Source organism: Euleptes europaea, chromosome 19 (genome assembly GCF_029931775.1).
Source record: "Euleptes europaea isolate rEulEur1 chromosome 19, rEulEur1.hap1, whole genome shotgun sequence".
NCBI lineage: Eukaryota > Metazoa > Chordata > Lepidosauria > Squamata > Sphaerodactylidae > Euleptes > Euleptes europaea.
The window spans coordinates 26,498,767-26,512,347 of record NC_079330.1 but is presented as its reverse complement, the minus strand read 5'-3'; the positions used below and the strand labels follow the sequence as shown (position 1 = coordinate 26,512,347).

Below are 13,581 nucleotides of genomic sequence, written 5' to 3'. Positions count from 1 at the left end.
CTTAAAAGGGAAAGAAAGTCAGCATATAAAAACCAACTATTACTACTCCTTCTCCTCTTCCTCCTCCTCTCCCCCCCCCCTCCTCCTTTTTTGTCTGCCAGGGCCTGCTCCACAATTCTATTGGTAAGGAGCATACTTCGAGTTATTACAGCAGTAGCTTAGCAGTGACTTTGCATTGGAAAAGGCAACTGGACTTGGAAGGTAGCCTAGAGTGCAGGTTCAAAGCAGCCCCATTGGTCATGAGTGTGTGCGGGATGGCATGCAGCTTTTTTCACCAAGCAGAGCCTTGCAGTTGCACAATGTGAGGCCCACCTGTGTTGCTCACTGGATCAGTGATGGGCATAACTTTGTTTGTTTAACCAATACATTTGTCGAACCTTTTCCCCCTCAAATTAAAAATTCCCAAAGAAGAGTTGGTTTTTATATGCCAACTTTCTCTACCTTTTAAGGAATCTCAAAGCGACTTACAATTGCCTTCCCTTCTGCTCCCCACAACAGAGGTAGGTGGGGCCGAGAGAGTTCGGAGAGAACTGTGACTGGCCCAAGGTTACCCAGCAGGCTTCATGTGGATGAGCAGGGAATCAAACCTGGTTCACCAGATTAGGGTCCACCATTCATGTGGAGGAGCGGGGAATCAAACCCGGTTCTCCAGATTAGAGTCCAACGCTCTTAACCACTACAAAAGCTTTCAGCTGTGGCCAAAACACTAACCCGAGCAAGGGCCTTGAAGACAGCTTGGTAGACGGGTTCAATGCTCCCCCCATTGGTCTTGGCCGTGTGCTGAATGCCATGCAGCCACTTCCGTCGAGCAGAGCCCCGCAGTTGCTCCATGAGAGTCTTCTCCACGGCTGTCATGAGAAATTCCACCACGTTATCCAAGATCTCATCTTCATTTCCAGTGAATTCAGAGATGACCAGCTCGATGTAGGTTTGGAAGACTCTCTTGGTGAGTTTCACCACTCCACTGGGATGCTGCTGGGGAATGGGGAGCTGCAGTTTAGCTACACAGGGCAGCAGAAAGTAAAGGTTGGGTCAGGCAGGCAAACAACCAGCACAACTTGCTTTTCAAATGCTTAATTTTTAAAACACATTTCTGTCCGGAGCTGATGCCTGGCACCAACTTCTCCCCCCACCACACACACATATGAATGTGGAGGCCTCACTTCAAAAAGGATGTGGACAGAATCAAGAGGGATGCAGAGGAGAGTGACGAGAATGATCAGGGGCCTGGAGACCAAGCCCTATGAGGAAAGGCTGAGGAACTTGAGGACATGATTGCTCTCTTTAAGTATTTGAAGGGCTGTCACTTAGAGCAGTGCAGCAGGCATTCCTCAAATGGTGCAAGAAGAAGAGCTCATCAGTGACCAAAACAGAGGTTAAGGGACCTGCTGAGCTTCCTCCAGAAAGCTTCCTCAGAACGAGGGCCTGAATCAAGGAACTCTGCAGAGATCAGCTGTAGCATCAGTGCTGAAGCCAGCAGATTGCACCCCTCTTTCGGGTCATTCTTATGCCAGGAGATTCCTGAGGAACACAGTAGATAGGTCCCTTTTATGGTTACCTTCAGTTAGTCCTTTGACCTCTAACATCCTCCCCCCCATTTTAGCTCAACGGAAATCTCCTTGAAACTCCTCATCCTAAAGAGCCTGTTCCGGCGGTGGTCACATCAGCCAGAAGGGCATCTGAGCTGTCACTCAGAGATGAGCTCTGCATGTTCTGGATGGACAACATAGTCCTGAGGACTGAGCTCAGCTCTTTCTTCCAGAGGTCACAGGGGCTGATTTTGCCCTCCTTTTGCATCCAGAGGAAAAGGAGTGGCTCCATTTTGATGTGAGGACACTCCAAGATATACATTAGGAGCCAGCCAATTCAAGAACATAGACTCTCTCTTGGAGTCCAGGTCCTCCCTGACTTGATGGCTGATGGAATGCACTGGACTCACCTATAGTAAGGTGGGACAGGCTCTGCCCTCCAACATCTTGGCACTCTTGGTCAGGGGGGCAGTAACCTTGTGCTGGGGCATCAGTAGAGGAAATACACAGAGGAACCATGTGGCCCTCTGCACCATCCTTCCTCAAGCACTACTAGATAGGTAAGTTGGCTTAAAATAAAGTTTCCTTTGACAGGAGATTGATGCAGCCGGTAGCATGAGCAGGGGAGGGGCTGTGGCTCAGTTTGTAGAGCATCTGCTTGGCATGCAGAAGGTCCCAGGTTCAATCCCCAGTATCTCCACTGAGAGAGAAAGGAACATTGGTGTGCACCATTAGTGTTCATTCTACTCAGTAGTCAGAGGATGTCCTACCCTACCCTGGAGGAGGTCAGGCTGAGTGTACAATAGATCTGAGAGGGACTAACCTTGGGGCCAGCTTAAGCCCAGCTTTCCTGGTAATTTGCTTGCTCGCCCTTCCCTGGGAGAGCTGTCTTCAGTGATTACCCTAAACTACCTGACTCCCACATCTGCAGGGTTTTACCCCACACTTTCTATTTTGTTGTCGTTTTTAACTTCACCCCTTTTTTTTCTTCCACTGTGACCAGTCCTGAAACTGGGGGCAGGGGCAGCTTCCCTTACCCGGGGGCTTGCACAAGGACCTGCCTCTGGCGGCTGATGGGAGGAGCTACCCATTCCCAGATGTTCTCAGTCTACTGAGACAAATGCATGCCCACAGTGAGTACCAACATTCCTTTCTCTCCAGGCACACTAATGTGAAATGCTTCCTTCATGTGGCAGCCTTCTTAACATTTCATAGAATCATAGAGTTGGAAAGTACCACCAGGGTCATCTAGTCCAATTCCCCACACAATGCAGGAAACTCACAACTACCTCCCCCCACACCCCCAGTGACCAGAAGATGGCCAAGATGCCTTCCCTTTCATCATTTGCCTAAGTTCACAGAATCAGCATTGCTGACAGATGGCCATCTAACCTCCTCTTAAAAACCTCCAGGGAAGGAGAGCTCACCACCTCCTGAGGAAGTCCGTTCCACTGAGGAGCTGCTCTAACCGTTAGAAAATTCTTCTTAATGTCTAGACGGAAACTCTTTTGATTTAATTTCAACCCGGTTCTGGTCTGACCTTCTGGGGCAACAGAAAACAACTCGGCACCATCCTCTATATGGCAGCCCTTCAAGTACTTGAAGATGGTTATTTCTAGCGGTGTATCACATCTCCTCCTGGAGGCTGGAGCTACCCATTGTTATTCAAGCCAGCTGTGGCTCCTGTCCCGATGGGAGGAATAACTTATCTGTCAAGGATGCCCTCCACACCTCTGAGCAGAAGGAACAATCGTGTGATCTGAGTCCCAGGAGAGCTGCTGTTGAATACTGAGCCCCAGGGACCAACTGATTTGGTGCATATTTCTGCACACAAGGGGGAGCTCTTCTACAGGTTTTCCAATCTTTTTCTTTTAAAGTTCCCAAACATGTAATAGTAATAATAGTTATAGAGGATGAATAATAATAATAATAATAATAATAATAATAATAATAATAATAGAAAGGACTGAAACAGAGGATCAGCAGAAAAATCCCACATTATTTTAGGTTTCATCTAACTGTCTGAGGGGGGCCTTGATTGGACACATGAAGCTGCCTTTTACTGAATCAGACCCTTGGTCCATCGAAGTCAGTATTGTCTACTCAGACCGGCAGTGGCTCTCTAGCATCTCAGGCAGAGGTCTTTCACATCACCTACTTGCATGGTCCCTTTAACTGGAGGTGCCGGGGATTGAACCTGGGACCTTCTGCATGCCAAGCAGATGCTCTACCACTGAGCCACGGCCCCTCCCAAATTATGACAGATAAGTGATTGTGTTGCCAGGCATATGGCAGCCTTGGGCTCTAATGATGTGCCATTAGTTTTTATGGAACTGATTGATTTTGAGAGGATTTTCATGATTTTATACTTTTATTGTGTTCTCATCTGACTGTATATAATGTTGTGAGCTGCCCTGAGCCCGGCCTGGCCGGGAATAGAGGGCGGGGTAGAAATCAAAGAATTAATTAAATAAATAAATAAGTGTTCTCTTCTGTTTTGAAAATGATTGGGCTTTCATTTTGGATCATGCACAATGATGATACATTTTATTTATACCCCTCCCTCCCCCAGCAAAGCCTGGTTTAGGGCAGCTAACATCATTAAACACAATATAATATATCAGATCAATACAATAACAATTTAAAATCACTACTCAGCTAACAGTCTGCTCATGATGGCACCTAAGGGTGTTTTTACAGGTGGCCATATATATGCCCACTATCGATGTCTTCATACCGGGGTGAGGGGGGAGAGAGGATGGAGACGAAATGACGGGGACAGGAACCCCGCAAGGGAAAGGGGGGAAAGGGAAAGGAAAACAACTGGGACGGAATTAAAGGAAAAGGTCAAAAGGAGGGGAAAGGAATTAGGTAAGGAGGGAGGATTTGTGGGAGTCTCAAGAATGGAGAGGAAAATGTTCAGGTATCCTGCATATGAAGTTAACAAGCAACTGATACAGATGTAAGTGTAACATCTGCAGTTAATGGGAGCTTTGTCTGTGACCAATGAGACTGTGTGATAATGGGAAAACCCTTGAAGAAAACAAGGCCTTTGAGCAAGACCAAACTCTCCTGCTGGGGAGAGGGGCTTGAGGGCGGAGAGTCTCTCCCTCACCTTTCTCCAGGGCCTCTTGCTCCATCCCTTCCTTAAAGGTACCAAGGACAGCGTCCACCTCTTCCATGTCAAGGAATCCGGAGCCCTCATTATCCCACTTCTCAAAGAGGGCGCTCAGAAGAAGTTGCTGGCGGACCAGGAAAGCTTCATGACGAATCTGAGAGGAAGAGGTAAGAAGGAACTGAGAAAGGGCTGCTGACTGCAGTGGCTTTTAGGAACTGGCATTGAGCATTTGCAGCAGAAACAAGATGGCACTTCTGGTAACTGGAAACAGGGGGGGTGCATGAAGGCAAGAGCCAGCAGTAGCTGTGGGAGTGGGGGGTGGCACTCAGCACAGGTATGATGGGTCTGCATGAAAACACAGCTGCCCTGAAGAAGCCCCCCACCCCTGTAGCTGTGTAGTTCACACACAGAGAGAAAATCTGGGGGAAGACTTCTCAGGGTTTCAGGTCACCCCCTCACTTGTAAATGCTGGGAAATGTTTTTAAGCTGTGTTGTCATCACAGTTCCTACTGAGAGGTTCTCAATACCATCGGCAAGGATGGTTTTTAGGTTTCCAGGTACTGGAATTCCTTCTCACTCAGAACATTCTCCACCTCCAGAAGTACCTTTTAAATGAGAGAAGCATGATAACTAGTACAATCAATCAATGTGCTTCTTCATGATTCTGGCTGGCTGTGGCCCTTTCTGGTTGTGTCGCTGCTCAGTTCTTAGCAGCTAGGGCTGCCAACAACCTGGAGAAAAATATGTCCTGTACGTTTATCAGAGGCTTGTGTGTGCACGCTGTCAAATCACAGCGGATTTATGGTGACCCCATAGGGTTTTCAAGGCAGGGAGATTCAGAGGTTGTTTGCCATTAACTGCATGGTGTAGTGGTTAAGAGCGGTGAACTGTAATCTGGAGAACCGGGTTTGATTCCCCTCTCCTCTACACAAACGGCGGACTCTAATCTGGTGAACCGGGTTGGTTTCCCTGCTCCTCCACATGAAGCCTGCTGGGTGACCTTGGGTTAGTCACAACTCTCTCCGAACTCTCTGAGCCCCAACTACCTCACAAGATGTCTGTTGTGGGGAGAAGAAGGGAAAGAGATTGTAAGCCAATTTGATTCTCCTTTAACAAAGGTAGAGAAAATCGGCATATAAAACCAACTCTTCTTCTCCTTCTTCTGCCTCTGCGTGGGCTGAGAGAGTCCTGAGAGAACTGTGACTAGCCCACGGTCAGCCAGCAGGCTTCATGTGGAAGAATGGGGAATCGAACCCCGTCCTCCAGATTAGAGTCTGCCATTCTTAACCACTACACCACGCTGGCTCTCAGAGGCTTAATGGGATGTTATTTACCAGGTGATACTATTTTACCTCCCTGCCATGAAAAGCTTCAGCTGCCCATTCCCATATATTAAGCCTCTGTGGGAAGGGAAGTTTTTTTTTGTTTTTTTTTGTTTTATTCAAAGTTGTCGGCAACCCTGTTAGCAGGCCCTCCATTGTTTTTACAGCCTGGCTGTGCTCCCTGCAAGGCACTGTGGAAACACAGAACCCAGGGCCAAAGCATCCCATCAGTAGGCTGCCAGCTTTTAAACTGGACCCTCTACCTGTCCCTTTCATATCAGTTTGATCTTCAGCCAAATATCTGGTGATGTTATTTGCTGCCGTGCCATGTAAAGCTTCAAATGCCCATTTCCACACATTAAGGTCATAAAGGTAAAGGTAGTCCCCTGTGCAAGCATTACTGACCCATGGGGTGACGTCACATCCCAACGTTTACTAGGCAGACAGGGTGGTTTGCCATTGCCTTTCCCGGCTGTCTACACAACTTCCCCAGTTGTCATAAGGGCAGGACGTTTTTCTCCTGGCCCACTGACAACCCTACCCATCAGTGTTACTGCTTTGAGGAAAGTGCCAAACAAAGAAGGAAGGAATTTCCCCCCCTGTAAATTAAGAACTTAAAAATGCAACTTCTGTATGCTTGCAGAAATAAAACAATATTCGAACCTAGACCACACAAAAACAAAATGTGTGTGTATGTAAGCAGTATTTTGTTAGTGTTCTGCCTTCTTAAAAAAAGTCGTCTTTCTGAGAAAAAAGCAGCTGATGAGTCAAATATTCAGTTGGCTTAAGCCTTCAGTGTCTGAAGTGGACACTGACTATGTTATTTTGTACAAAGATTTGGGGTAGCATTATTAAACTAAGAAGGGTTATATCTATAGGCCTGGATTCCTTTCCACTGGCACATGAAGGAGGAGAGACAATCTTGCCTGATTCCTCACCTCACAGTAGCACCCCCCCATGTGGCTTTTTGTCCACATAGATCCCACAGTCCCCAGCATAGGTGTTTTGGGGTCAAAAGGGGCCACTCCTCTCAATTCCACCGGATCTAACCCCTATGCTTTAAATAAAATATGGATATCTTTGGATACTGGAAAAGGATTTCTCTCCCCTATCTTCAGTGAAGGATTTTAAAAGAATCCTTGACATAGAATTGTCATTGGTCCTCATGAACATTCTTTGTGTAGCAGTCCATTTTAAAAGTGTTTAATTAATATGTGTAATAAATATATAAATGAGAACACTGCAGATGGTAACATTTTGAGAATTAGTACTTAGAAACCCAATATATTTTATATTTTTAATCATAATCTTCTTGGTGTTTGCAATGATTTTGCAATTCTTAAAAAGAAAAGAAAAAAAGAATAGGAGTCCAGTAGCACCTTAAAGACTAACAAAATTTCTGGCAGGGTATGAGCTTTTGTGAGCTTCTTCCTACTCTTTTCTACTGCTAGTGACAGACTAACACCCATCGGGAACTAAAAAAATAGTTATTAAGGGATGTGCATGTTTTAATTTATTTCTTTTTAAAAGTTCCAACATTATTTTATTTGTACAAGTATCACTATGAAAAAGAATAATTTGAAACATGTATATGCTGGATTTTTTGAAAAGTTCCATTAGTTTGTTTTGTCTTGCATCTGTGGATTGATTTCCCCCATCCATTCTGGCTTTGATCCACCCAGTTTCTGTCATGTATGGGTGTGTGTAGCATGTTGTTTTAATCAATTGAAAGACTGCGATCCTTTGTTTAAGCCAAGGGTGGGGAACTTCAGGCCCGGGGGCCATTTAAGGCCCGTGAAATCATTTGGTCTGGCCCTTCATGGGTCCTGGCAGGTCTCTAGCTCAGAAGGATCTAAGACTGGCGATCTGCCCCCTCCCGCGGACACGAATAGCCTCTATTCAAGGTGGATGTGAGTTTGTTTTGCCGAGAAAAGGAACCATTTCCCCCTTGCAGAGGAGTCGTTAGCTATGGAGCTGCTAGGACCACCCAAGAAACTGTGTTAACCCTTTCCCATTCGGGCCATGGAGAAACGTATTCCCTCTGTACTACAAGAGGGCTGGGGGTGGAAGTGGCGACAATGGAGGGGTTAAAGGGGGAAGGGCCAGAATGCATGCTGGGGGGGAGTTCTTAGCCAGTGTGTCCTCATTTCATCCCTGCAGGTGGAGGTAGCAGGAGCAACTCCGGCATGTGGCTGGACGGCTACGCCCGGCTGGTTCAACAGACCCTCCTGTGCCACCAGGTGGGCGAGTGCGCCTCTGGTTGGATGCCCGCCTGCTTGCCCATGCTGGGGGGGGGGGTCAGCTGGGTCAGCTGCCTGCTTGGGGCTTGGTCGGCTAATTTTTAAGTTGATAATTTTGTATGGCCCGCGAATGATGTTATAAATATCCAAATTGCCCTTGGCGGAAAAAAGTTCCCACCCCTGGTTTAAGCAATGACCCGGCTATAGTTCTCCTGCCTTGGGATGTTCCCCCCCCCCCCAGCAAAGGGCCTTTGTATTTACCCTTTCCATCTGACTGATTTTTTCTTTCTCCAGGAGCACGTAGCCTTGCTTCATAAACTTCACCAATCTCTTCATTTCTGGCTGAGAAATTTCCTCACCGACAAACGTCTCCATCAGCTGCACGAACTGTGGCGGGTTGAGGGAATTTTTGTCAAAGGCGCTGGTGGAAGAAGGGGGACCACGGCACTGAATTTCTAGCATGTTCATGCGCAAGCCTAGCATGGGGGATAAAAATCAAAGCATGTTGTGTAATAATCATTGGGGGGGTGTTTTAGGTCCTGACCAATGACCAGGAATAAGGGGAGGAAGAGAACCATTTGCTTAGTGTTGATAGAGGGAAGGATTCTAGGGCAATCGCTCCCTCAAGGAGAAGAAGAGTTGGTTTTTATATGCCAACTTTTCCTACCACTTAAGGAAGAATAAAACTGGCTTACAATCACCTTCCCTTTCCCTCCCCACAACAGACACCTTGTGAGGCAGGTGGAGCTGAGAGAGCTCTAAGAGAGCTGTGACTAGCCCAAGGTCACCCAGCTGGCTTCATGTGGAGGAGTGGGGAAACCAACCCGGTTCACCAGATTAGAGTACCATTTCCAGATTGATGTCCTACAGAACAGTGCAGTAGCTATGGCCAGGGCAATAGAGAAGCATGTGATCCATTGAGTGATTACAGGTAAACACTTTGCAGGACAGAGTTGCTGCATCAAAGCCCCTTCTCCAGAATAGCCACAGCGCCCATTTTTGCAATCAAAGTCACTAAGCAGAGGGCCCCTAACCATGCGTGTGTGCGTACAGTGCTGTCAAGTCGCAGCCGACTTCTGGTGACTCCAGCAAGGGGCTTTCCAGGCAAGTGAGGAGCAGAGGTGGTTTGCCATGGCCTTCCTCTGCAGAGTCTTCTTTGGAGGTCTCCCTTCCAAGTACCGACCCTATTTAGCTTCCCAGATCTGATGAGACTGGGCTATACCATGCTGCCTCCCCCCCCACACCCAGGAGCATGGACAAGTGAAAACAAGTTGGGTAGAAGAACAATGGGCAGAAATGTGGCCATTGTCACTGTCGCCTTGATGCTCAGGTTTTGACCCTGCATGATTTCTCATGAAAATCCTCAACTCATTCTTTTCGTACTTGACTGAGGCCCTTCCTCTTTGGCTGCTTTGCCATTCTGCTGTGGGGGAAATAGTGGAGGAGGAGGATTCTAAAGGAATTGTGCGCAAAGGGGTGGTATGCAACCCAGCAAAATTATATAGAGCTGCTTAAGTATATAGAGCAGGGGTGGGGAACATAATTTGGTGCTGCCTGTGGACTCTCCCGCGGAAGCCGCCACCATTGCCGCTGCAGGGCAGCGTGTGCGTGTATGTGTGTGGGAAGGTGGGAAGGCTTCCCCCGATCGCTTGTACGGCACAGTGAGTTCGTGTATGGAGGGGGGGAAGCTGGGAAGGCTTCCCCCGATCGCTGGGCCACTTACGCTGCACAGTGTGTGCGTGTGTGTAGAGGGGGGGAAGCTGGGAAGGAGTGTGTATGTGTGTGTGTGGGAAGCCTCCCTCCCTCTCTTTCCTTCCTTCCCTCCCTCCCTCCTCTGCATAGCCTCTCCTAGGGTTGCCAACCTCCAGGTGGTGGCTGGACACCTGGCAACCCTAGCCTCTCCCCCCGATGGGAGATGTTATAAATGTGCAAATGGCCCTTGGCAGGAAAAAGGTTCCCCACTCCTGATATAGAGCTACTAAATTATGGCCAGGAGGAGACTGGTAAGGAGAGCCAGCGTGGTATAGTGGTTAAGAACGCCGGACTTTAATCTGGAGAACTGGGTTTGATTCCCCTCTCCTCCACTCGAGCGGTGGACTATAATCCGGTGAACCAGGTTGGTTTCCTCCACATGAAGCTTGCTGGGTGACCTTGGGCTAGTCACAATTCTCTCAGAACTCTCTCAGCCCCACCTACCTCACAAGTGTGAGTGGAAAGGAAAGGAAGGAGATTGTAAGCTGGTCTGATTCTCCTTAAAAGGTAGAGAAAGTTGGCATATAAAAAAACAACTTTTCTTCGTCGTCTTCTTATACCCATCAATAAATAAGCCTGCTCTTTCCATCAGGGTGTACGGGGGATTCTTCTGCTATGATTGTTTTCGTTCACAGGAGAGCAGCTACAAACTGCTCCCGTGATGAACACAGTAATCCTATCTTACTGACAAGATGAGGTCCAGAAACAGCCAGCACTCTGACCTGCACATGAAGAAGTCTTTTCAATCTAGGGTTGCCAACCTCCAGGTAGTAATCCAAAACAGACACCTCTGTGTACAAAAGTAGTTACCCAAAGTCTGACACAGATAAGCTATATGCCAATTATAACCAACCAAGGACTATATTGTGCAGAAACCACATGTATACACATACAAAAATACAAATCCAATGAATATAGTGGCCATTTCTCAAATTTATCAGTCTTATAGACTAACAGTTATTCTTGTGTCTTTATCTTTCAGATATGGATTGCAGGTAAGTATTCCTTCCAGAAGCAGGAGGAGGTGAAGAACTGTTAGTCTATAAGACTGAGAAATTTGAGAACTGGACACTATACTTTGGGTAACCTCCAGGTAGTAGCTGGAGATCTCCTGCTATTACAACTGATCTCCAGCCGATAGAGATCAGTTCACCTGGAGAACACAGCCGCTTTGGCAATATGACTCTATGGCATTGAAGTCCCTCCCCAAACCCCGTCCTCCTCACGCTGCGCCCCAAAAATCTCCAGGTATTTCCCAGCCCAGAGCTGGCAACCCTCTTTCCATCACAGAAATGCATTGTAGGTACATTCCTGAAAATGGCCCTTGTACATGAAGCCTCTTGGGTTTATGGTGCCCTGATGAAACACTGTACCTGTAAACCTGGTGTTTTCGCTGTTCCAGTCTTCCCGGACTTCCTTGCCATAGTCACTGTACTTGAAGGTCAAGTCGGCTGTCTCAAGGTCACCTGTTGGGGGCCACAAAAGAAACTGATTAGGCAGAACATCTGTCCTTAGGGTTGCCAACCCCCGGGTACTAACTGGAGATCTCCTGCTATTACAACTGATCTCCAGCTAACAGAGATCAGTTCACCTGGAGAAAACAGCCGCTTTGGCAATATGACTCTATGGCATTGAAGTCCCTCCCCTCCCCAAACCCCACCTTCCTCAGGCTCCACCCCCAAAACCTCCCGCTGGTGGCGAAGGGTCCCGCAACCCTATCTGTCCTGTTACAGCAAACTGCAGTACATGGATGCTGGAGAATGCTGAGAAGTGCCATCACCTGACCACGGCAGTCCCCATATCAGCTGAGGAGCCTTTTCGGCTGACTTGCTGGGTTTCCATGAAGGCAACGAGGATAGAACTGAAAAGAGAAAAGAGAAACAGTTCATGAATAGGAAGGGACCAAGAACTAGCCACGGTTCTCCATGCGAGAAGTAGAAGCCACTCACTTGATCTCAATCAATGCTGGTCTTGCTGCCCCCCGCTGGAACTTTGGAAGACTTCTTTGGCATCTGAAGCCAACCCTCTCTCCCAGCCCTTCTGCACAGCAGCCCATACCCTACTGCTGATATAACTGCTGATCACATAATGAACTACTTGAAATTTTACTGTGTGGCAGCTCCAACCACTGGCAGGGGTGCTATTGTCCATCATACTGGCCACATGGTATGCTCAGGAGGGTAGTGAAGTTGGGTTCATGGCCTCTTTATTTCTTGCCCTTTAGTGGAGCTTCCAGGAAATTGGGGTTGGGCTTCAAGCTAATCCTTTGCCTTCTGAATTCAGCCTTTGCCAGGCTCCCCATTTGAAAAGAGGAACATTTCTTGGCTTCCACCTTCCAGCTCTCCTTGGATCCTTCACACTTTGTTTCCTTCGCCAGACCCAAGGCATCCCATCTCATTTGATAGCTTACCTAAGAGAGAGGCTTGCTGGGTCAAGTGGGAAGGAGGCCTGGCCGGTCTCCCATAACCCACGCACTAACTACTGAGCGAGGCATAAGGTTGCCGACCTCCAGGTACTAGCTGGAGATCTCCTGCTATTGCAACTGATCTCCAGGTGATAGAGATCAGTTCACCTGGAGAAAACAGCTGCTTTGGCAATTGGACTCTGTGGAATTGAAGTCCCCCCCCCATCTTCAAACCCCGCGCTTCCTCAAAAATCTTCAGGTATTTCCCAACCGGTAGCTGGCAACCCTAGCAAGGCAGGGTAACCGAGGCCAGCGATGTGAAAAATCCGGAAAGATTTAGAAACCCTCTGGCAAGAACAGCAGCAGTTTTCCCAGCCTCTCAAAAATAATGGGTGTGAATGCAAATCTCCCTGCTGGAAATGAAGGGGGAATCATTGTATCTGATACTACAATCTGCATTTGGGGGCCCCTAATTTAATCTAGCTAGTAATGATTAAATCCTCTTGTCTTAGGTCATGAATCCAGATTTCCCCTTTTGCTGTGATATTCAGGAGCAAATGGGCACCTTAGCAGAGTGCTTGGGAAAGGACATGGCAGGTATCTGGAGTTCACAGCACTGAGATCTAAAGCTATGGGACCCTTCATAGCTGCTGTTTGGGGAAATATCCTGCACAGAGTGCATCCAATTTGAATACCTTAACATGGGGCGTGTGCGCACCCGCCAAGTGTTTTTAGGAAATGGGTGGGGCCACGTAGTGCTTTTGCACACCAAGGCTTCTGATTAGGGTTGCCAACTGCCAGGTAGTAGCAGGAGATCTCCTGCTAATACAACTAATCTCCAGCCGATAGAGATCAGATCACCTGAAGAAAAATGGCCGCTTTGGCAATTTAACTCTACGGCGTTGAAGTCCCTCCCCTCCCCAAACCCCACCTTCCTCAGGCTCTGCCCCGAAAATCTCCCGGTGGTGAAGAGGGACCTGGCAACCCAATTCTGATTGACGATTGGAGATTTGAATGGCTGTGTCGGATTTTTAAAATGTTGCTTTGGCTGCAGCTGCCCCCACAGCATAAGGATCTACACTGTGTTACTGATGTAAGAAGAAGAGGAGGAGGAAGAAGAAGAGTTGTTTTTTATATGCCGACTTTCTTTACCACTTAAGGAAGAATCAAACCCGCTGGCAATACTTTTCTGGCTAGCTCCACCTCCTGCGGCACC

At 47.7% G+C, this 13,581-nt stretch overlaps 1 protein-coding gene across 1 annotated transcript in view; it reads right to left on the bottom strand.

Annotated features, from left to right (window-relative positions):
• Positions 1-13,581, bottom strand: part of EFCAB5 (EF-hand calcium binding domain 5) — a 69,359-nt gene that overhangs the window by 21,613 nt on the left and 34,165 nt on the right. Inside the window, exons 8-12 of the mRNA XM_056865010.1 lie at positions 11,742-11,822; positions 11,335-11,427; positions 8,471-8,685; positions 4,645-4,801; positions 712-1,001 (exon numbers count right to left, since the gene is read on the bottom strand). Of these exons, the coding sequence (XP_056720988.1) occupies positions 712-1,001; positions 4,645-4,801; positions 8,471-8,685; positions 11,335-11,427; positions 11,742-11,822 (836 nt within the window). The remainder of the gene's footprint in view (positions 1-711; positions 1,002-4,644; positions 4,802-8,470; positions 8,686-11,334; positions 11,428-11,741; positions 11,823-13,581) is intronic.